Here is a 23,125-nt window from a genome sequence, read left to right as displayed (position 1 = left end):
AGATAGAGATCTGGGCTACTTTTCTACCCAGACTGGCTTTGAACCACAGTTCTCAGATCTTATCATCCCAGATAGCCAGGAACCAGTGGTGCCTAGCTTCTCATGATTCACGTTTCTCATGTGGCCCAGTGTGGGAAGGGAGACCAGGTTCTAAGTGGTGGTGGTGGTGGTAGTTTGTGTGTGTGTACGTTGTGTTTTGTGTATTTTCTTTTTTGCCAGTCCTGGGCTTGAACTCATGGTCTGAGCACTGTCCTTGGACTTTCTCAAGGCTTGAGCTCTACCACTTGAGCCTCAGCACCACTTCCAGCTTTTTTCTATGTATGTGGTACCGAGGAATCGAACCTGGGTCTTCGTGCATGCTAGGCAAGCACTTTAACCACTAGGCCAAACTCCCGGCCTCTATCCTTGGGTTTTCTAAAGTCTAGAGTTCTACTACCCGTGCCAGTTTTTCTATGTATGTGATACCAAGGAATCGAACCCGGGTCTTTGTGCATGCCAAGCAAGCACTCTACCACTAGGCCAAACTCCCAGCCTTTTTTTTTGTTGTTGGTAGTGGGTCTTGAACTCAGATCCTGGGTGCTGTCCTTGAGCTTCATCAGGGCTAGTGCTCTACCGCTTGAGTCACAATACCACTTCTGGCTTTTTTTTTTCCTGTGTGTGCAGTACTGAGGACCCGAACCCAGGGCTTCATGCGTGCTAGGTGAGCACTTTACTGCCAGGCTACGCTCCTAATTCTCAGCTTGATGTTCTCACGGCTTCTCTTCCAGCACTCCGTGGCCGTCATCCATGTGCCTGGGCGCCGGCCTTTCAGCCAAAATCTGGTCCATGTGTACAAAGATGGCCATCTGATCAAAACGGCACCGCTTCGCTGCCCATCGCTGGGTGAGGTGTGTCCTGACGGGGGTGTGGGAAGGGGAGACGCCGTGAAGAACCGGATGTAGTCAGAGCTCCAGGCGGTACGGCCACCTGAGCTCCCGCCTCTACCCTCGACCCCACAGCCTTTCTCTTCCTGCTGCATTGGTTCTGCCGGTCACCGTACGACCACCACCACCACGGGGCCACCCTCACCACTGGTGCCTCCCACCCTCGCGCCCACTCACCCCTCTCTCACCCGCTCCTATTCCGTCCCTGCCTCCACGGGGCCAGGCTGGGGATCCGGGTCTGTAAGCTCCCCAGCAGAGGGCAGTGTCAGCGCCACCCTCGCAGGGACACAGGACACGAGGTGGGGCAGCCCCACATCCCTGGAGGGCGAGCTGGGCGTCGTGACCATCTTTCACGAAGCTCTCCAAGCGGCCACCTTGCGGAGTCTGTACGCACTGGGTATGTGGTCGTGTCTCCCCTCCCCCTCCAGCCCTCCCCCGTCTCAGATCAGGAGCATCATCCCCCCGGCCATATGCTGGTTTTGGTTTTTGTGCCGATCTTGGGGCTTGAACTCGGGGACCACTGGAGCCACAGCTCCACTGCTTCGGTGTCTCTAAAGAGCCCAGCCAGCCAGATAAGCTCACACCCACCTGCCAGGTGAATCGGGCTGGATTTGAATTGTGATCCTCGGATCTCAGCCTCCAGAGCAGCTAGCATGACCGACAGGTGGGGAGGCGGCAGGCCCTCAGGCCCTCAGGCCCTGGCTTGACGAGAGACCCGGGGCCTCTCTGTTCCTCTCCAGGACCCAATGAGCCTGCGCCCTTCAAGCCCGAGGGTGAACTCCAGGAACTCGGGGCCAAGCTCCTCTTGCATTACTCGCCTCAGGTATTGGGTGGGGTGCCGGCTCCCCCATTCTGTCTCTGATCCTCATCACCCAGCAGTTGACCTCGTCCCCCCAACCACCCTGCCCCAGGCCTGCAAAAACAATATCTGTCTGGACCTGTCCCCCAGCCAGGGACTGGATGGCCGCCTGACGGGTCACAGAGTGGAGACGTGGGACGTGAAGGTGTGTGGCCTGTGTGCGCCCCAGACCTAGCCATGCAGGGCAGGGGAGGAGGGGATGCCGGCTGGGAGCCGTTTCCTGAGTCATTTCCCCAACCGTTCCCTTCTCCCCAGGATGTGATCAACTGTGTTGGGGGCATAGGTGCCCTGCTGCCCCTCCTGGAACGAGTGGCTCCACAGCCCCAAGAGGCCGAGGCTGGTCCAGCCGAAACCCATGACCTCATAGGGCCTGAACTGACCTCTGGCCATGACATCCAGGGTCTGCTTCTCCCACTGGGCAAGTCTTCAGGTAAATGTCAGGGCCTGGGTCACAGAGGAAAAGCTCACAGCGGTGGCTGTCAGCAGGCCCTTGACCTACATCTGTCCCCTTCCCGTGGCTGGCAGAGGAGCGGATGGAGAGAAACGCGGTGGCTGCCTTCCTGCTGATGCTGCGGAACTTTCTGCAGGGCCACCCTGTGAACCAGGAGAGCCTGGTGCAGTGCCAGGGGCCTGCCATCCTCGGGGCTCTCCTACGAAAGGTGAGGCCCCCGGACGAGGAAAAGGTGGCGGAGAGGCGGCACCTCTGGAAATGATGCAGTGGGGTGGGATGGGCCGGGTGAAGGTGGCTCATGCCTGGAAATCCTAGCTTCTCAGGAGGCTGAGATCTGAGGATCTCGGTTCAGAGCCAGCCCCGGCACTAACCGTGAGACTCTTATCTCCAATTAATCACTGGAAAACTGGAAGTGGCGCCGTGGCTCAAGGGGTAGGGATGGTTGTGTTTGCGGCTATCCTTCCCTGCCGGGACAGGGGAGGGCTGAGTGGCTAGACCAGGGGGTCATCAGAGCCTGACATCTCAACCCAGCCCCCTTCTCCTCCCCCAGGTACCCAGCTGGGCTATGGACATGAACGTTCTCATGTCTGCCCAGCTGCTCATGGAGCAAGTGGCGGCTGAAAACAGCGGGCCCCTCTTATACCTCCTCTACCAGCATCTGCTCTTCAACTTTCACCTCTGGAGCCTCAGTGACTTTGCCGTGCGCCTCGGTAGGTGAGGGGGGGCAGGGACGCCTGGCTAGAGAGCCGATGCGGGGCGGGGAGGGGGGGTGGGGATGAGAAAGTGAAGAACCCTATCGTGGGTGATTACAAAGAAGAGGATGAAGATCTGGCTGTGTGCCATGGGGATTCAGCCTGGTCTCGGGAGAGCGGGCAAGGGGGCACGGCCCCACCCAGAGCCCTCTGCGCATGCCCATTCAGGCCATATCCAGTACATGTCCAGCATTTTCCGTGAGCGCCGACAGAAGCTTCGGAAGAAGTACGGGGTCCAGTTTATCCTGGACGCCCTGCGCACCCATTACAGGTGTGACGATGAGCGGGTGTGTGTGTGTGCAGGGGTGACATGGCAGCTCCTGGCTTCAGAGACCCCTGTGATGGATGTGCCACTCCAGCTCACCTGCCCCTTCTCACTCGCTCCCTCACTCTTCCCCTCCTCTCGGGACCTCTGGCTGGCCCTGGCCTGTCCAGCCCGCAACACGAGCGCCCCCTGGCGGCTGACGACCTGCGCATGGTGCAGACGTCTCTTCTGGGTCTGGCCCGGGAGGTCCTGGCGCGAAGCTTCTCTGAGGAGGACCTGCAGGCGGTGCTGAATTTCCTGGCAGCTGTCAGGGATGACAACCAGGTGAGCTGGTGGTGGGGATGCGGTGAGCCTTGAGCGAGCGAGGGGTGTGGATCGGAGAGGCGGGGGACGCTGCCCCATCCAGATGGAGATATCTGTCCACCCCAGGTGGTGGGTGCCCTGGACGTGCTGCTGGCTCTACTCCAGGGCTCCCCGGCACAAGAGGCCTTGGCTGTCTTCCTGTTGGAGCCAGGGAACCTTGAGGTGCTGCTCGCTCTGCTGGTGAGGCCGAGGTCTCCGTCTCCACTGCCCGATCCTGTCTGCAAGGTACACTGAGTGGTTTTTTGATTTAGGTTTTGGTTTTTGGCCAGTCTTGGGTCTTGAACTCAGGGCCTGAGCACCGTCCCTGAGCCTTCTCAAGGCTAGCACCTTACCACTTGAACCACGGCATCGCTCCTGGCCTTTTCTGTGCATGTAGTAGCGAGGAATCGAACTCAGGGTTTCACACGTGTTAGCCGAGCACTGTTACCACCAGGCCACGTACCCAGCCTGACGGATCTTTCCCTGATCCTGGCATTCCAATTTCTAAGTCCCTCGGCCAGGGTCAGTGGCCCCAAGAGGCCATTCTGGGAGCTACACGCCCGTACAGTGACTCTCTGGGCCCCTAGATGAAGTCCCCGAGTGTGATGCCGGTCCCCCAAATGACGCTACCCCCCCCCCAGATCCTGCGCAGGCTGCAACAGGATGAACGGTTGCCTGAACGGAGCCGCCAGCGCCTCCGGCTACGGGAAACTGGTCTCCGGGGTCTTGTCGCCTGCCTGCCCGAGGGTCCTGTCTCCCCTCAGCTCTGCAGGGGCCTTTATAAACTCTTCCTGGGGGCAGGTATGACCTGGATTGGGGAAAGGGGGGCTACGAGGCAGATCCGATTTGGGAACTGAAGGGAACGAGGCTAGTGGGAGGAGGGAGAGATCCATGTAAGGACTATTATTTTGCTTCGGGTAGTACTGGGGATCGAACTCAGGGCCTTGCCTTTGTTTGGCAAACACCCTATTGAGCTACCCCCACTCCACTGTCCTTCCAGATTGCCTGAACCTCTCAGATCTGCTGGCCATCATACAGTTGTCCCTGCGGGCTGACCTCGGCGTCCGCCTTGACCTCTGTCGCCAGGTTCGTGAGGCTAGAAGTGTTGGAAGGGGAGCGGGAGGTTAGCCTCCCTCTGGGAGGTATCTTTCCCCGCTGTGAGGAAGAGGTGTCTCCAGAGGCCCCTGGACATTCCGTGGACCTCTCTTCCTGCCATATCCAACCCTGACAGCTCTTCTACCTCATCTATGGACGGCCAGACGTGGTGCGACTCCTGGCCCGACAGGCTGGCTGGCAGGATGTGTTGACACGGCTCTACATCCTGGAGGCTCCCACGGCCGGTGGGCCCCAAGTCTTCTGTCCAGAGCCTCTCAGTTCCCCGGAGCTGGCCCCATCCCCACCGCCCGTCGAATCACCTCCTGAACCTCCGGATGTCTTCCTCCCCTCTGATGTCCCCAGCCCAGACTCAGATTCCTTTTATCATGCCCTCCCACCATTCTGCACACCCTTCGATCTGGGGCCTGATCGGGCCAGCGTGAGTTCGGGGGCTACAGCTGGTGGGGGCAGCGGCAGCGGGACAGTGACCCCAGCCAGCCAGCCTGGCACGCCTTCACCCCTGGACGGGCCCCGGCCCTTCCCTACCGCTCATGGCCACCACAGCTCCAGTCTCTCCAACGTCCTGGAGGACGGAAGCCTCCTGGAGCCCATCGTGGGCGGAGATGACGCCTCTAATGCCAGCAACCCTCAGGTGAGGTGCCCGCCCTCCACCACTACACTATACCCCTGGAGGGAAGTTGGACTGCCAGCTCTCAGCCATGCTTTTGGAACCATGGAGTCAGAGCAAGGGATTAAGGGAGGGAGAGAGAAAGAGAAACAGAGACAGACAGATAGAGAGAGGGATCGTTGTTCAAAGCCAACCCAAATCGTTAAGTCTATGAGACTTTACGTCTTTGGTGATTATGGGGCTTGAACACTGGACCCTGAGCTCCTCAGCTTAAGTAGAGCACTCGACCATATTGAGCCAGAGCACTGCTTCTGGTTTTCTGATGGGTCACTGAAGGGAAGAATTCTGAGGCCAGGAGCAAGGCCTAGTGATAGAGTGCTTGCTTAGCATGCATGAAGATCTGGGTTCGAATCCTCAGTACTACATACACGGAAAATGTTGGAAGTGGCGCCATGGCTCAAGTGGTAGAGCATCAGCCTTGTGAAAAAGCTAAGGGACAGTGCCCAGGCCTTGAGTTTGAGCCCCAATACACACACACACACACACAGCCCTTACAGGGCCCAATGGTAGCACAGTCTGGAAGGCCCTGCCTGCTGCTTGCTTCTGGACTGGGGATGGGCCATGGCTCTTTCAATGGCATTCTTCCAGAGAACTTCTTGACTGATTTTCTACCTTTTCTCACTCCCACCCCTCCTTACTTCCTCCACTTTTTTTTCCTTTTGAGAACTGAGATATGAACTCAGTACTTTCCATACTGAGATATAAACTCAGGGACTCAAATTTGCTGGATCTTGAGCCAGGAGCATGGCCTAGTGTTAAAGTGCTTCCCTAGCAGCATAACGCCTAGGGGTTTGAGTCTTCGGTACCACATACACAGAAAAAGCCAGAAGTGCTGGACGCGGTGGCTCACGCCTGTCATCCTAGCCACTCAGGAAGCTGAGATCTAAGGATCAAGGTTCAAAGCCAGCCCAGGCACAGAAGAACCTGAGGCTCTTACTCTAATGAACCTCTAGAAAACCGGAAGTGGGGCTTGACTCAGGGGTAGGGTGGGTAGCCTTGAGCTGAAGATCTCAGGGACAGTGCCCCTGCCAAGTTCAAGCCCCACGACCCACAAAAAACAAAACAACAAAACCCAGAAGTAGTGCTGTAGCTCAAGAGGCAGAATGCTTAGCCTTGAGCAAAAAAAAAAAAAAAATAGTACCCAAGGACAGTACCCAGGCTTTGAGTTCAAGCCCCAAGACTGGCAAAATGCTGGAAAAGAATTCTCCCTTCTTTTTTTTTTTTTCCAGTCCTGGGCTCGAGCTCAGGGGCTGAGCATTGTCCTTGGACTTTCTCAAGGTCAGAGCTCTATCACTTGAGCCTCAGCACCACTTGCGGCTTTTTTCTATATATGTGGTACCTAGGAATCGAACCCGGGTCTTTGTGCTTGCTAGGCAAGTACTCTACCACTAGGCCAAACTCTGGGCCCCCTGAATCCTCCCTTCTATATCTCCTTATACACCTGGGATCACAGTGTCCATCATCACACCTAACCTGTTAGTTGAGGCAAGGATCTTGTTAACTTTTTGTGGGGGGCTGGCTCAGACCCCAGTCCTCACTATCTCTACCTCCTGAATAGCGGATATTACAGCCATGCACCATCGTGTCTGGCAAACAGTCTTTTTTGTTGTTGTTTTTTTTTTTTCCTAGTCGTGGGGCTTGAACTCAGGACCTGGGCACTGTCCTTGAGCTTTCTCAAGGCTGGCGCTCTAACTCTTGAGCCATAATGCCACTTGTGGTTTTTTTTCTGCATTGGTGGTAATGAGGCATCACACATGCTGGTCAAGCACTCTACTGCCAGGCCAAACTCCTGGCCTAAAAGCCTAGATTTTTTTCTCTACGATTCAAGCAGTGTCTTGAGCTCCTCTACCTTTCTTCTGGACCTGTGGTGGTAGGCTAGCTCGGAGCTGAATGCTGTGCCTCCTGCCTTTCCTACCTACTGAATTTCAGGGCTGTGGTGGTGGTGGCGGCAGCCACCTGATTCCATTCTGAACATTCTTTTTTCCCTTTTGTCGGTCGTGGGGCTTGAACTCAGGGCCTGGGTGCTCTCTGAGCTCTTCAGCTCAAGACTAGCACTCTACCGCTTTGAGCCACAGCACCACTTCTGGTTTTCTAATGGTTCATTGGAGATCAGAGTCTCCTGGACTTTCCTGCCCGCGCTGACTTTGAACCTCTGATCTCATGCTCTGTCAGTAGCTAGGTTGACAGGCCTGAGCCCCAACCTTCTCATTCCCACAGCAGACCCCTGAAGAGGAGCTGTGCAACCTGCTCACCAACGTGCTCTTCTCTGTGATGTGGAGGGGCGTGGAGGGCCGTGACGAGGCGGCCTGGCGAGAGCGCGGCCAGGTCTTCTCTGCGCTCACCCAGCTGGGGGCTTCGGCCACTCTCGTGCGGCCCCCAGACTGCATCAAACGCAGGTGAGGGCGTGCAGAGGGGTGGAGGGGGTGGCTGGGAAGCACAGGTGAGAACAGGTATCCTTCCCAAGCCACGTCCTCTCGCCCCAGCCTCCTGGAGATGATGCTGGAGTCGGCCCTGAATGACATGAAGGAGGTCTCTGCCGGAGGCCTGGCCTCTCTTACCCAGCAGGCACTCTGGCTGCTTCGCCTGCTCCAAGACTTCCTGTGTGCAGAAGGCCACGGGAACCAGGAGCTGTGGAGCGAGAAGGTACGCCTCAAAGTGGGGACTTGAACTCAGGGCCTGGGCCCTGTTCTTTATTTTTTTTTTGCCAGTCCTGGGCTTGGGCTCAGGGCCTGAGCACTGTCCTTGGGCTTTCTCAAGGCCAGAGCTCTGCCATTTGAGCCTCAGCACCACTTCCGCCTTTTTGCTATGTATGTGGTACCGAGGAATTGAACCCGGGTCTTTGTGCATGCTAGGCAAGCACTCTACCACTAGGCCAAACTCTCGGCCCCATGGGCCCTGTTCTTGAGCTTTCTCAAGGCAAGTGTTCTGGCCTTTTCCATGTCTGCAGTACCTAGGTATCGACCCCAGGGCTTCATGCGTGCTGGGGGAGCTCTCTACTGCTAAGCCCGGAGCCCCATCTAGCTCATGCCTGTAATCATAGCTACTTGGGATGGGGTTGAGATCTGAGGATCCCAGTTCAGAACCAGCTGGGATCTGTTGAGACTTGAGATTGCCGACAAATCACCAAAAGGCCAGAAGTGGAGTCACGGATCTAGTGACAGAGCATAGAGCACTGCACTTGAACCATAGAAGAGGAAAAGTTAAGGGATACTGTCCCAGCTTTCAGTTCGAGCCCCGATAAGATCGCAAACTCAAAACAATACCACAACAGAGAATGAACCCCGAGCTGAGCGGCTCAGGCCTCTGATCCTAGCCACTTGAGGCTAAGATGTGAGGATGGGTGTTCAAAGCCCACCTAAGCACTAAAGTCCCTGAGACTTTTATCGGACCTACCACCAGAAAACCAAAAGTGGCTCTGTGGCTCAAGAGGTAGGGTGGTAGCCTTGAGCTGTAGAGCTCAGGGACAGCGCCCAGGCCCAGAGTTCAGGTCCCTTAACTGACAACAACAACAACAAAAACCCAGACCCACCCCACGTGGTCTATGGCCGAGTGTTTGCCCCCCACGGCTTTGTGTGGTGTCATGTGTGTTTTGTTCACGGCAGCTGTTCGAAGGCGTGTGTAGCCTGCTGGATCGCTTGGGGGCCTGGCCGCATCTGGCCAATGGTTTGGCTGACCTCCGCGAGCTGGCACAAATCGGTCTGCGTCTCGTGCTCGGCTACATCCTGCTGGAGGACCCGCAGGTGAGTGTGGCGGCGTGTGTGGAGCAGGGGCGGTCGGTGAGAACGGACAGATGATGTTCTCGTTTTTTTTTCCCCTTGCACCCCACCCACAGCTGCACGCCCAGGCCTACGTGAAACTGCACACGCTCCTGCAGACAACCGTGCCCGTCCGCCGGGAAGAGGCGTGCTATGTGCTGTCCAAGCTGGAGGCCGCCCTTGGCCGGGCTCTGAAGCCCCCGTCCCCGGAGCTCCTGGCCAGGTCTGGGCAGAGCCGGCCCACGGCCGCCTCGGCCTCTGAACGATGCTCCTGGCTTGTGCCCCTGGTGCGAACGCTGCTGGACCGCGCCTATGAGCCGCTGGGGCTCCAGTGGGGGCTGCCCTCCCTGCCCCCAACCAATGGCAGCCCCACATTCTTTGAGGACTTCCAGGCTTTCTGTGCTACCCCAGAATGGCGCCACTACATCGACAAGCAGGTAGCCACGCAGCGGGAGTGGGGAGACATGATGATGGGGTGTGGATCCCAGGCCTTGCATGCCACATTCTCTCTCTCTCTCTGCTCAATTCTCCCAGGTGCAGCCCACCATGTCCCAGTTTGAGATGGACACGTACGCCAAGAGCCACGACCTCATGTCAGGGTTCTGGAACACGTGTTATGACACCCTCATGAGCTGCGGCCTGCGACGCCAGCATGAACTGGCCCAGTGTCGTCGGGCCTTCCAGGTGTGTGGCCCACGGCCATGGGACAGGTCCCGTGGGGTGTGTGTGCCAGGGGGGAGATGGCCCCGTGACAGAGGCAGGCGGGGCCGGTGGCTCACCCCCTCATCCTCACTACTGGGGAGGCTGAGATCTTGAGTCTCGAGGTTGGAAGCCAGCCTGGAAAAGAAGACTGGTGAGACCCTCACCTCGGATGAATGCGGAGCTGTCCCCCCCCCCCCCGCGCCCCCCACTGCCCCGAGACACCGTAGAATGCCAGCCTTGAGCAGGAGGAACTTGGGGACAGTGCCCAGCCCTACCGGGACTGACCCTGCACATCCAGAACCCCCCCCCACCCCCGGGACTGACCCTGCACATCCAGAACCCCCCCCCCCGCCCCCGGGACTGACCCTGCACATCCAGAACCCCTCCCCCCCGGGACTGACCCTGCACATCCAGACCCCCCCCCACTCCCGGGACTGACCCTGCACATCCAGACCCCCCCCCTGGGACTGACCCTGCACATCCAGACCCCACCCCCCACCCCCGGGACTGACCCTGCACGCCCAGCCCCCTCCCCCCCGGGACTGACCCTGCACATCCAGAACCCCTCCCCCCCGGGACTGACCCTGCACATCCAGACCCCCCCCCCAACCCCCGGGACTGACCCTGCACATCCAGACCCCACCCCCCACCCCCGGGACTGACCCTGCACTCCCAGCCCCCTCCCCCCCGGGACTGACCCTGCACATCCAGAACCCCTCCCCCCGGGACTGACCCTGCACATCCAGACCCCCCCCCACCCCCGGGACTGACCCTGCACGCCCAGCCCCCTCCCCCCCGGAACTGACCCTGCACATCCAGAACCCCTCTCCTGCGACCCAGGGACTGACCCTGCACGCCCAGCCCCCTCCCCCCCGGGACTGACCCTGCACATCCAGAACCCCTCCCCCCGGGACTGACCCTGCACATCCAGACCCCCCCCACCCCCGGGACTGACCCTGCACACCCAGCCCCCTCCCCCCGGGACTGACCCTGCACATCCAGACCCCCCCCACCCCCGGGACTGACCCTGCACATCCAGCCCCCTCCCCCCGGAACTGACCCTGGAGCCCCCTCTTCCCCGCCCCCCCCCGCAGGAGCTGGTGTCGGAGCCCGCGCAGCGGCGCGCACGCGCGGAGGGGCTGCGCCACGGGACGTGGCTGAAGCAGCAGGCGGCGCAGCACGCCACGGCCTCGCTGCACTGGGGCGCACTGTGGCGCCAGCTGTCGGGGCCTCGCGGGGCCTGGGCGCTGAGGTAGAGGTGGGGGAGGGGCAGGGGGGCCGAGGGGAGGGCGGAGGAGGGTGGGGGGAGCCCCCTCCACCACCACCACCGGGGACTCGTCCGCAGGGACCCCCCCGTACCCCACTGGAAGCTGTCCTGCGCCGAGACGTATTCGCGCATGCGCCTGAAGCTGGTCCCCAACCATCACTTCGACCCGCACCTGGAGGCCAGCGCCCTGCGGGACAACCTGGGTGAGAGGAGGGGTCCGGGCCCGGGTCCGGGCGCCGCGGCCGGCCCGTGCTGAGCCCCCCGCCCTCCCCTAGGCGAGGTGCCCCCGACGCCCTCGGAGGAGGCCGCCATGCCCCTGGCCGTGACCAAAGAGGCCAAGGTCAGCGCCCCGCAAGAGGACCAGCTCGGCGAGGAGGAGCTGGCCGTGCTGGACGCGCCGTGAGTCCTTCCTTTCTCCTTCGGTCGCGGGGCTCGAACTCGCGGCCCGGGCGCTGCTGCCTCGCGCTCTCAGGAGCCGCGGCCCCCACCCGGGATTTTCAGACAGTCCCTTGGAGATGCGTGTCCGTGTGTGCACTCTCCCCCGAGGGGCCGGCAGGACGGCCGGGAGACCCCGACCCACGCAGCCCCCCCCCCAGGGTAGAGGTGGTGGACGCGGACGAGCAGCGGGAGAAGCTGGTCCTGTCGACTGAGTGCCAGCTGGTGACGGTGGTGGCCGTGGTCCCGGGTGTGCTGGAGGTCACCACCCAGAACCTGTACTTCTACGACGGCAGCGCGGAGCGCGTGGAGACGGAGGAGGGTGAGCGGGCGGGGAGAGGGGGCGGCGGGGGCAGCCCTGACCCGTCCCTCCCTCCGTCCATCCCTCCGTCCATCCCTCCATCCACCCATCCATCGGTCCATCCCTCCATCCCTCCCTCCATCCCTCCGTCCATCCCTCCCTCTGTCCATCCCTCCATCAACCCGTCCCTTCCTCTGTCCATCCGTCCATCCCTCCATCCACCCATTCGTCAGTCCATCCCTCCATCTATTCCTCCGTCCACCCGTCCATCCCTCCATCCACCCGTCCATCCCTCCATCCACCCGTCCATCGGTCCATCCCTCCATCCCTCCCTCTGTCCATCCCTCCATCAACCCGTCCCTTCCTCTGTCCATCCATCCATCCCTCCGTCCATCCCTCCATCCACCCATTCGTCGGTCCATCCCTCCATCCCTCCATCTATCCCTCCGTCCACCCGTCCATCCCTCCTTCCGTCCACCCGTCCATCTCTCCGTCCATTCCTCCGTCCATTCCTCCTTCTACCCGTCCATCCCTCCATCCATCCCTCCGTCTATCCCTCCGTCCACCCGTCCATCCCTCCGTCCGTCCACCCGTCCATCTCTCCGTCCACCCATCCCTCCATCCCTCCCTCCATCCATTCCTCCGTCCATTCCTCCTTCTACCCGTCCATCCCTCCATCCATCCCTCTGTCCATCCCTCCGTCCACCCGTCCATCCCTCCGTCCATCCCCCCGTCCATCCCTCCGACCTTCCGCCCGCCCCGCAGGCATCGGGCACGACTTCCGGCGACCCCTGGCCCAGCTGCGCGAGGTGCACCTGCGGCGGTTCAACCTGCGGCGCTCGGCCCTGGAGCTCTTCTTCCTGGACCAGTCCAACTACTTCCTCAACTTCCCGAGCCAGGCGGCGGGGGCCCGGGTCTCCACCCCCACCCCCAGCCCCACCGCGGCCCCCGCCCCGGACCCCCGCTCCCCGCCGCCGCCTCACTCGCACGTGCGGAACCAGGTGTACTCGTGGCTCCTGCGCCTGCGCCCGCCAGCCCAGGGCTACCTGAGCTGCCGCTCCCCGCCCGACATGCTGCGAGCCTCGGGCCTCACCCAGGTGGGGGATACTCTCCAGGTGGGGGATACTCACCAGGTGGGGGGATACTCTCCAGGTGGGGGATACTCTCCAGGTGGGGGGGATACTCACCAGGTGGGGGGATACTCTCCAGGTGGGGAGATACTCACCAGGTGGAGGGGATACTCTCCAGGTGGGGGGGATACTCACCAGGTGTGGGGATACTCTCCAGGTGGGGGATACTCTCCAGGTGGGGGGGATACTCTCCAGGTGGGGGATACTCTCCAGGTGGGGGATACTCTCCAGGTGGGGGGGATACTCTCCAGGTGGGGGGATACTCACCAGGTGGGGGATACTCACCAGGTGTGGGGATACTCACCAGGTGTGGGGATACTCTCCAGATGGGGGGAATACTCTCCAGGTGGGGGGGATACTCTCCAGGTGGGGGGGATACTCACCAGGTGGGGGGGATACTCTCCAGGTGGGGGGGATACTCTCCAGGTGGGGGGATACTCTCCAGGTGTGGGGATACTCTCCAGGTGGGGGATACTCACCAGGTGGGGGGATACTCACCAGGTGGGGGATACTCTCCAGGTGGGGGATACTCTCCAGGTGGGGGATACTCTCCAGGTGGGGGGATACTCACCAGGTGGGGGATACTCTCCAGGTGGGGGATACTCTCCAGGTGTGGGGATACTCTCCAGGTGGGGGGGATACTCTCCAGGTGGGGGGGATACTCTCCAGGTGGGGGATACTCTCCAGGTGTGGGGATACTCTCCAGGTGTGGGGATACTCTCCAGGTGGGGGATACTCACCCAGGTGGGGGGATACTCTCCAGGTGGGGGGGATACTCTCCAGGTGGGGGGGATACTCTCCAGGTGGGGGATACTCTCCAGGTGGGGGATACTCTCCAGGTGGGGGATACTCACCAGGTGGGGGATACTCACCAGGTGGGGGGATACTCACCAGGTGGGGGATACTCACCAGGTGGGGGGGATACTCTCCAGGTGGGGGGGATACTCTCCAGGTGGGGGGGATACTCTCCAGGTGGGGGATACTCTCCAGGTGGGGGATACTCTCCAGGTGGGGGATACTCACCAGGTGGGGGATACTCACCAGGTGGGGGGATACTCACCAGGTGGGGGATACTCACCAGGTGGGGGGGATACTCTCCAGGTGGGGGGGATACTCTCCAGGTGGGGGGGATACTCTCCAGGTGGGGGATACTCTCCAGGTGGGGGATACTCTCCAGGTGGGGGATACTCACCAGGTGGGGGATACTCACCAGGTGGGGGGATACTCACCAGGTGGGGGATACTCTCCAGGTGGGGGATACTCTCCAGGTGGGGGGGATACTCTCCAGGTGGGGGGGATACTCTCCAGGTGTGGGGATACTCTCCAGGTGGGGGATACTCACCCAGGTGGGGGGATACTCTCCAGGTGGGGGGATACTCTCCAGGTGGGGGGGATACTCTCCAGGTGTGGGGATACTCTCCAGGTGGGGGGGATACTCTCCAGGTTGGGGGATACTCTCCAGGTGTGGGGATACTCTCCAGGTGTGGGGATACTCTCCAGGTGGGGGATACTCACCCAGGTGGGGGGATACTCTCCAGGTGGGGGGGATACTCTCCAGGTGGGGGATACTCTCCAGGTGGGGGGATACTCTCCAGGTGGGGGGATACTCTCCAGGTGGGGGATACTCACCAGGTGTGGGGATACTCACCAGGTGTGGGGATACTCACCAGGTGGGGGATACTCACCAGGTGGGGGGGATACTCTCCAGGTGGGGGGGATACTCTCCAGGTGGGGGATACTCTCCAGGTGGGGGATACTCACCAGGTGGGGGATACTCACCAGGTGGGGGGATACTCACCAGGTGGGGGGGATACTCACCAGGTGGGGGGGATACTCTCCAGGTGGGGGATACTCTCCAGGTGGGGGATACTCACCAGGTGGGGGGATACTCACCAGGTGGGGGATACTCACCAGGTGGGGGATACTCACCAGGTGGGGGGGATACTCACCAGGTGGGAGATACTCACCAGGTGGGGGATACTCTCCAGGTGGGGGATACTCTCCAGGTGTGGGGATACTCTCCAGGTGGGGGGGATACTCTCCAGGTGGGGGGGATACTCTCCAGGTGGGGGGGATACTCTCCAGGTGGGGGATACTCACCAGGTGGGGGGATACTCACCAGGTGGGGGATACTCTCCAGGTGGGGGATACTCTCCAGGTGGGGGGGATACTCTCCAGGTGTGGGGATACTCTCCAGGTGGGGGATACTCACCCAGGTGGGGGGATACTCTCCAGGTGGGGGGATACTCTCCAGGTGGGGGGGATACTCACCAGGTGGGGGGATACTCACCAGGTGGGGGATACTCTCCAGGTGGGGGGATACTCTCCAGGTGGGGGATACTCTCCAGGTGGGGGGATACTCTCCAGGTGGGGGGATACTCTCCAGGTGGGGGATACTCACCCAGGTGGGGGGATACTCTCCAGGTGGGGGGGATACTCTCCAGGTGGGGGATACTCTCCAGGTGGGGGATACTCACCAGGTGGGGGATACTCACCAGGTGGGGGATACTCACCAGGTGTGGGGATACTCACCAGGTGGGGGGGATACTCTCCAGGTGGGGGAGATACTCTCCAGGTGGGGGAGATACTCTCCAGGTGGGGGGGATACTCTCCAGGTGGGGGGATACTCTCCAGGTGTGGGATACTCACCAGGTGGGGGATACTCACCAGGTGGGGGGATACTCACCAGGTGGGGGGGATACTCTCCAGGTGGGGGATACTCTCCAGGTGGGGGATACTCTCCAGGTGGGGGATACTCACCAGGTGGGGGGATACTCACCAGGTGGGGGATACTCACCAGGTGGGGGGGATACTCACCAGGTGGGGGATACTCTCCAGGTGGGGGGGATACTCTCCAGGTGGGGGGGATACTCTCCAGGTGGGGGGGATACTCTCCAGGTGGGGGGGATACTCTCCAGGTGGGGGGGATACTCACCAGGTGGGGGGGATACTCACCAGGTGGGAGATACTCACCAGGTGGGGGATACTCTCCAGGTGGGGGGGATACTCTCCAGGTGGGGGGGATACTCTCCAGGTGGGGGATACTCACCAGGTGGGGGATACTCACCAGGTGGGGGGATACTCACCAGGTGGGGGATACTCTCCAGGTGGGGGGATACTCTCCAGGTGGGGGATACTCACCAGGTGGGGGATACTCTCCAGGTGGGGGATACTCTCCAGGTGGGGGATACTCTCCAGGTGGGGGATACTCTCCAGGTGGGGGGGATACTCTCCAGGTGGGGGATACTCTCCAGGTGGGGGATACTCTCCAGGTGTGGGGATACTCTCCAGGTGGGGGATACTCACCCAGGTGGGGGATACTCACCCAGGTGGGGGGATACTCTCCAGGTGGGGGGGATACTCTCCAGGTGGGGGATACTCTCCAGGTGTGGGGATACTCTCCAGGTGGGGGATACTCACCCAGGTGGGGGGATACTCTCCAGGTGGGGGGGATACTCTCCAGGTGGGGGATACTCTCCAGGTGGGGGATACTCTCCAGGTGGGGGATACTCACCAGGTGGGGGATACTCACCAGGTGGGGGATACTCTCCAGGTGGGGGGATACTCACCAGGTGGGGGGATACTCAGCAGGTGGGGGATACTCACCAGGTGGGGGGGATAATCACCAGGTGGGGGGGATACTCTCCAGGTGGGGAATACTCACCAGGTGGGGGGATACTCACCAGGTGGGGGATACTCACCAGGTGGGGGGGATAATCACCAGGTGGGGGATACTCTCCAGGTGGGGGGGATACTCTCCAGGTGTGGGGATACTCTCCAGGTGTGGGGATACTCTCCAGGTGGGGGATACTCACCCAGGTGGGGGGATACTCTCCAGGTGGGGGATACTCTCCAGGTGGGGGATACTCTCCAGGTGGGGGATACTCACCAGGTGGGGGATACTCTCCATGTGGGGGGATACTCACCAGGTGGGGGATACTCACCAGGTGGGGGGATACTCACCAGGTGGGGGATACTCACCAGGTGGGGGGGATAATCACCAGGTGGGGGATACTCACCAGGTGGGGGGATACTCACCAGGTGGGGGGGATACTCTCCAGGTGGGGGATACTCACCAGGTGGGGGGATACTCACCAGGTGGGGGATACTCACCTGGTGGGGGGGATAATCACCAGGTGGGGGATACTCACCAGATGGGGGGATACTCTCCAGATGGGGGATACTCACCAGGTGGGGGATACTCTCCAGGTGGGGGATACTCTCCAGGTGGGGGATACTCTCCAGATGGGGGGATACTCTCCAGGTGGGGGATACTCTCCAGATGGGGGGATACTCTCCAGGTGGGGGATACTCACCAGGTGGGGGATACTCTCCAGGTGGGGGATACTCTCCAGGTGGGGGATACTCACCAGGTGGGGGGGATACTCTCCAGGTGGGGGATACTCACCAGATGGGGGGATACTCTCCAGGTGGGGGGATACTCTCCAGGTGGGGGATACTCTCCAGGTGGGGGGGATACTCTCCAGGTGGGGGGATACTCTCCAGGTGGGGGATACTCACCAGGTGGGGGATACTCTCCAGGTGGGGGGATACTCTCCAGGTGGGGGATACTCACCAGGTGGGGGATACTCTCCAGGTGGGGGGGATACTCTCCAGGTGGGGGGGATACTCTCCAGGTGGGGGGATACTCTCCAGGTGGGGGGATACTCTCCAGGTGGGGGGGATACTGTCCAGGTGGGGGGATACTCTCCAGGTGGGGGGATACTCTCCAGGTGGGGGATACTGTCCAGGTGGGGGGATACTCTCCAGGTGGGGGTGCTCCGGCGAGTGGCGGGGCCGACGGGCGATCCGCACAGGTAGACGCGGGGCGGGCTGGAAAGGGGGCTCCGTGGCCAAACGCCCGCCTCACAGGCCCGGAGCCCCGGGTTCGATTCCCGGGGCAGCATAGCAGAGAAAGAAAACGGGGTGGGTGGGGAACGGCGCTGCCTCTGCTCCCCAGAAATGGGTCCAGCGCGAGATCTCCAACTTCGAGTACCTGATGGGGCTGAACACCATGGCGGGGCGCACCTACAACGACCTGTCCCAGTACCCGGTGGTGAGCCCCGCCCTCCCCCCTCCCCCAGGGCGAGCCCCTCCCGGTGAGCCCCTCCCCCCTCACGCAGCCCCCCCTCCCCCGCCCGGCCAGTTCCCCTGGGTCCTGCAGGACTACGTGTCGCCCAGCCTGGACCTCAGCGACCCCGCTGTCTTCCGGGACCTGTCGAAGCCCATCGGGGTGGTGAACCCCAAGCACGCCCGGCTGGTGAGGGAGAAGTGAGTGCGGGCCCGCGGCGGGCGGGGGCCGGCGGGGCCGAGGCGGGCTCGCGTCCACCCCGTCGTCCCCCCCGCCCCAGGTTCGAGAGCTTCGAGGACCCGGCGGGCGCCATCGACAAGTTCCACTACGGCACCCACTACTCGAACGCGGCCGGCGTCATGCACTACCTCCTCCGCGTGGAGCCCTTCACCTCCCTGCACGTGCAGCTGCAGAGCGGCCGGTAGGGGGGCCCAGCTCAGCCTCCCGGAGGCCGGGGATCCCCCCCCCCCCCCCCCGCCCGGCCGCGCCCTCACCGCCCGCCCTCCGCCAGCTTCGACTGCTCCGACCGGCAGTTCCACTCGGTGGCCGCGGCCTGGCAGGCGCGCCTGGAGAGCCCCGCCGATGTCAAGGAGCTCATCCCCGAGTTCTTCTACTTCCCCGACTTCCTGGAGAACCAGAACGGTGCGGGGGGCGGGGGGGGGGGGGCGCGCAGGGCGGGCGGAGGGGGGCGGAGCTGGGGAGGGGGCGCGGCGGCTGACCCCGCCTCCCGCCAGGCTTCGACCTGGGCTGCCTGCAGCTGACGGATGAGAAGGTGGGCGACGTGGTGCTGCCCCCGTGGGCCCGCTCCCCCGAGGACTTCATCCGACAGCACCGCCGCGCCCTGGTGAGCGGGGGACGGGGGGGGGGGCGCGGGGGGACTGGGGAGGGGGCGGGGCTCAGCCAGCGCCCCGCCCCCATCAGGAGTCGGAGCACGTGTCCGCGCACCTGCACGAGTGGATCGACCTCATCTTCGGCTACAAGCAGCGGGGGCCCGCGGCGGAGGAGGCCCTCAACGTCTTCTACTACTGCACCTACGAAGGTGGGGCCGGGGCCGGGGGGGGGGGGGGGGTCGGGGGGCGGACGGGGGCGGACGGCGGTGTCTGAGCGCCCCGCCTCCCTCCAGGGGCCGTGGACCTGGACCACGTGGCGGACGAGCGGGAACGGAAGGCCCTGGAAGGCATCATCAGCAATTTCGGGCAGACGCCCTGCCAGCTGCTGAAGGTGAGCCGGGCTGGGCGGACCCCAGGGACCCCGGGGACCCCGGGGATGGCCGGGGAGCCGCGCCCCGGGCGCTGAGCCGCCCCGTCCCGCAGGAGCCGCACCCGGCCCGGCTCTCGGCCGAGGAGGCCGCCCGCCACCTGGCGCGCCTGGACACGCACTCGCCCAGCCTCTTCCCGCACCTGGGTCGGCTCAAGGCCTTCTTCGCGGAGGTGAGCGGGGGTCGGGCGTCCCGCGAGCCTGGGCGGCGGCGGCGTTGGCGCGGGTTCAGTGCCGCAGCCCCGCGTCCTCCCCGCAGGTGGTCAGCGAGGGCGTCCCCGTGGTGCTGGCCCAGGTCCCCCACCGGCAGCCGCACTCCTTCCTCATCCAGGGCTCCTCCGACTTGCTGGTGAGTCCCCGGCCCAGGCCCCCCCCCCCCCAGGCCTAGACCCTCCCCCGACCCCCGCGTCCCCTCCCGCAGGTGACCGTGAGCGCCAGCGGCCTGCTGGGCACCCACAGCTGGCTGCCCTACGACCGCAGCATCCACAACTACTTCAGCTTCAGCAAAGACCCCTCGCTGGGCAACCCCAAGTAGGTGGGGTGGGGTCCCCCGGGGCTCCCTCCACCCTCCCCTCCTCCCCCTCCTCCTCCCCCTCCTCATCTCCCTCTCCGGGTCAGGACGCGCCGAGCGCTGAGCGGCCCGTGGGTGCCGGGCGGCGGCGTGAGTGGACGGGCGCTGGCCGTGGCCCCCGACGGAAAGCTGCTCTTCAGCGGTGGCCACTGGGACGGCAGCCTGCGGGTGACCGCGCTCCCTCGCGGCAAGCTCCTGAGCCAGCTGGGCCGCCATCTGGGTAGGCGCGGGGAGGACGGGGCGGGGGGGGGGGGGTCGGGGGGGCCGAGCCCGTCCGGAGGTGACCCCCCGTCCGTGTGTCGTCCTCCCCACGAAGACGTCGTCACGTGCTTGGCGCTGGACGCCTTGGGCCTCCACCTCATCTCGGGCTCCAGGGACACCACGTGCATGGTGTGGCGGGTCCTGCAGCAGGTAGGCCGCCCCGGGCGCCGTGGGGTCCCCGGTTCCCCCCCCCCCTCCACGTTGGGGTCCGGCCGGGCCCCAGCCAGAGCGCTCCCTTGCAGGGCGGCGTGTCGGCGGGGCTGGCGCCCAGGCCCGTGCAGGTGCTCTACGGGCACAAGGCCGCCGTGAGCTGCGTGGCCATCGGCACCGAGCTGGACGTGGCGGTGTCCGGCTCTGAGGTGCGTGGACTCGGGGACCCCGCCCCGCCGGAAGCCGTGAGCGAGGGGGGGGCGCCCCCGCCCCACCCGCGTCCTAAGGCGCCTCGTCCTCCTCCTCCTCCTCAGGACGGCACGGTGATCGTGCACACCGTCCGCCGAGGCCAGTTTGTGGCCGAGCTACGGCCGCCAGGCGCCACCCTGCCGGGCCCCGTGTCCCACCTGGCTCTGGGCTCCGAAGGACAGATCGTTGTGCAGAGCTCGGCCCGGGAGCGTCCGGGGGCGCAGGTACGAGCGGAGGAGGGGTCCTGGCCCGGTGGGGGGGTCGGAGGTGGGGTCCTGGCCCGGTTGGGAGGGTCGGAGGTGGGGTCCTGGCCCGGTTGGGGGGGTCGGAGGAGGGGTCCTGGCCCGGTTGGGGGGGTCGGAGGAGGGGTCCTGGCCCGGTTGGGGGGGTCGGAGGAGGGGTCCTGGCCCGGTGGGGGGGTCGGAGGAGGGGTCCTGGCCCGGTTGGGAGGGTCGGAGGAGGGGTCCTGGCCTGGTTGGGGAGGTCGGAGGTGGGGTCCTGGCCCGGTTGGGGGGGGTCGGAGGAGGGGTCCTGGCGGGGGGGGGGGTCAAAGGAGGGGTCCTGGCCGGGGGGGGGGCGGGGGGGGATCGGAGGAGGGGTCCTGGCCGGGGGGGGGGGGGGGGGGGGTCGGAGGAGGGGTCCTGGCCGGGGGGGGGGGTCGGAGGAGGAGTCCTGGCCGGGGGGGGGGGGGGGGGGTCGGAGGAGGGGTCCTGCCGGGGGGCGGGTCGGAGGAGGGGTCCTGCCGGGGGGCGGGTCGGCGATCGCCCACCCGGCGCGTCCCACCCCGCAGCCGGTCGATTCCTTGCACCTGTACTCGGTGAACGGGCGGCTGCGCGCCTCGCGGGCCCTGGCGGAGCAGCCCACCGCCCTGACGGTGACGGAGGACTTCGTGGTGCTGGGCACGGCTCAGTGCGCCCTGCACTTCCTCCACCTGGACGGGTGAGCCCCGGGGCGGGGGAGGACGCAGGAGGAGGAGGAGGAGGAGGCGGGATGCTGAGCCGCCCTCCTCCCCCACGCCCCAGACTGCACCCGGCCGCGCCGCCCTTGCCCATGAGGGTGCCCGTGCGCAGCGTCGCCGTGACCAAGGAGCGCAGCCACGTGCTGGTGGGCCTGGACGATGGCAAGCTGATCGTGGTGGGCGCCGGGCAGCCCTCCGAGGTAAGAGAGGGGCGGGGCGGGGGGGGGGCGCCGCCCGGCCCGGCGGGGGTGCGGCCGCCCGACCCACCCCGCGGCCCTGCCGCCCACCCTGCCCCCCCACCAGGTGCGGGGCGGCCAGTTCGCCCGGAAGTTGTGGCGATCATCCAGGCGCGTGTCCCGGGTGTCGTCGGGGGAGACAGAGTACAACCCGGGGGAGGCGCGCTGACCGCCCCGAGGCCCCGCCCTGCCCGCTGCCGGCCCCGCCCCCGGAAGGCGGAGCCTCGCTCAGGGATGGGGGCGTGGCGTCACCAGGAAGTCCCGCCCCTCGCCGGCCGAGGCGCAGAGACCGGGCGCCGTGTTCTGTGGCCTCCGGAGTGTGCCCTCCACTCGGGGTGCCGTTCGGCGGGGGCCTCGCCTCCCCAGCGGGGCCCAAAAGGACCTTCGTCCCCACAGGCGCCCTCGCCCGTTCGTGCTCAAGCAATAAACCCGCCCCGGTTTTGTTTTTTAATGATTTTGGGTCCACTCGTAAGCTCGAATCGCCTCCTCTCCAAGTCCCGTCCCCCCCCCCCCACCGCCCCAGAGTCTGGCCGGGGTCCCGGATCTCAGGCTGGGATCAGAGGGGCCTCGGGCCACTAAGGAACACCGGACCCGAGAACGAAAGGCCAAGGCGGTGTCCAGTGAGGTCGGCGAGCGCAGCCTGACCACCGACCCCCGTGCCGAGGCAGCCGGACAACGGGAGGTGGAACGCGGTGTCGGCTAGGACCCCGGGCCGCGCCGCGTGGGGCGCTGTTACGGTGTAGGGCGGTTGGTATGATCTGCAGCACGCCGTCTTTAATCCACCCTGCCGTAGAAGGAGGGCGCGTAGTCCAGATCGGCTAGGACAGAGCCCCGCATCCCCTCCACGGCTGGCACGGCAGAGGACAGGGGAGACAGTCCCGATAGGACGGTCCTGGAACAGCTGGTCGGAGCCCACTTCTCTTTTTCCTTTCTTAATAGTTACATTTTGGTTTTGAGCTATTTCCTTAACCTCTTTCCAGTGTGTTAGAGTCAAGTCCAAGGGCTAGATGAAGTATTTACCCATGGTTTTCAGTCTCCTCAGTCATTCAGTCCACAAAATAACAATAGGCAACACAAATATCAAGAAGAGACAAAACACACAGGCCTGAGCTTTACAAGACTCACTAGCTGGAGATCTCCCATGTTGGTCTGCTGACTCCTGTGGAGAGACAGAAGGAGCAGACCCAAGATCAAGATGGGCCAGTTGAGTCTCGGTTAGGAGACTTCCCGCTCAGTGCCGGTCAAAAACCAGACTGACTTACGCCCTACGAGTACTAGGAAGGGGTTCCAGGGACCCCCTTCTACGAGCAGAGGGTGTGGGACGTCTCCCAGTCCCTCCAGGGTTGCCGTACAAGCGCGTCTGCTTGGGCAATCACTTCGAGAAATACGAGTTGGAGCGGTCATCCT

At 63.5% G+C, this 23,125-nt stretch overlaps 1 protein-coding gene across 1 annotated transcript in view; it reads left to right on the top strand.

Moving 5' to 3' along the window:
- Nbeal2 (neurobeachin like 2) overlaps window positions 1-22,008 on the top strand; it is a 42,672-nt gene extending 20,664 nt beyond the window's left edge. The window contains exons 15-54 of the mRNA XM_090323504.1: window positions 768-887; window positions 999-1,320; window positions 1,664-1,746; window positions 1,835-1,927; window positions 2,038-2,212; window positions 2,308-2,441; window positions 2,784-2,943; window positions 3,154-3,256; window positions 3,421-3,574; window positions 3,680-3,838; window positions 4,234-4,393; window positions 4,593-4,678; window positions 4,824-5,339; window positions 7,593-7,771; window positions 7,859-8,018; window positions 8,978-9,115; window positions 9,208-9,567; window positions 9,665-9,814; window positions 10,927-11,084; window positions 11,178-11,302; window positions 11,375-11,498; window positions 11,696-11,856; window positions 12,601-12,932; window positions 17,926-18,021; window positions 18,112-18,236; window positions 18,317-18,457; window positions 18,548-18,678; window positions 18,771-18,880; window positions 18,958-19,075; window positions 19,160-19,257; window positions 19,350-19,466; window positions 19,553-19,642; window positions 19,715-19,824; window positions 19,912-20,084; window positions 20,181-20,275; window positions 20,368-20,484; window positions 20,590-20,748; window positions 21,315-21,463; window positions 21,547-21,682; window positions 21,786-22,008. Coding sequence (XP_090179630.1) covers window positions 768-887; window positions 999-1,320; window positions 1,664-1,746; window positions 1,835-1,927; window positions 2,038-2,212; window positions 2,308-2,441; window positions 2,784-2,943; window positions 3,154-3,256; window positions 3,421-3,574; window positions 3,680-3,838; window positions 4,234-4,393; window positions 4,593-4,678; window positions 4,824-5,339; window positions 7,593-7,771; window positions 7,859-8,018; window positions 8,978-9,115; window positions 9,208-9,567; window positions 9,665-9,814; window positions 10,927-11,084; window positions 11,178-11,302; window positions 11,375-11,498; window positions 11,696-11,856; window positions 12,601-12,932; window positions 17,926-18,021; window positions 18,112-18,236; window positions 18,317-18,457; window positions 18,548-18,678; window positions 18,771-18,880; window positions 18,958-19,075; window positions 19,160-19,257; window positions 19,350-19,466; window positions 19,553-19,642; window positions 19,715-19,824; window positions 19,912-20,084; window positions 20,181-20,275; window positions 20,368-20,484; window positions 20,590-20,748; window positions 21,315-21,463; window positions 21,547-21,682; window positions 21,786-21,887 — 6,219 coding nt within the window. The 3' untranslated portion in view covers window positions 21,888-22,008. The remainder of the gene's footprint in view (window positions 1-767; window positions 888-998; window positions 1,321-1,663; window positions 1,747-1,834; window positions 1,928-2,037; window positions 2,213-2,307; window positions 2,442-2,783; window positions 2,944-3,153; window positions 3,257-3,420; window positions 3,575-3,679; window positions 3,839-4,233; window positions 4,394-4,592; window positions 4,679-4,823; window positions 5,340-7,592; window positions 7,772-7,858; window positions 8,019-8,977; window positions 9,116-9,207; window positions 9,568-9,664; window positions 9,815-10,926; window positions 11,085-11,177; window positions 11,303-11,374; window positions 11,499-11,695; window positions 11,857-12,600; window positions 12,933-17,925; window positions 18,022-18,111; window positions 18,237-18,316; window positions 18,458-18,547; window positions 18,679-18,770; window positions 18,881-18,957; window positions 19,076-19,159; window positions 19,258-19,349; window positions 19,467-19,552; window positions 19,643-19,714; window positions 19,825-19,911; window positions 20,085-20,180; window positions 20,276-20,367; window positions 20,485-20,589; window positions 20,749-21,314; window positions 21,464-21,546; window positions 21,683-21,785) is intronic.
- Window positions 22,009-23,125: the final 1,117 nt, after the last annotated feature.

Source organism: Megascapheus bottae, chromosome 32 (assembly GCF_031878675.1).
Source record: "Megascapheus bottae isolate mThoBot1 chromosome 32, mThoBot2.hap1, whole genome shotgun sequence".
Taxonomy (NCBI): domain Eukaryota; kingdom Metazoa; phylum Chordata; class Mammalia; order Rodentia; family Geomyidae; genus Megascapheus; species Megascapheus bottae.
This window is presented reverse-complemented; position numbering and strand designations above follow the sequence as displayed.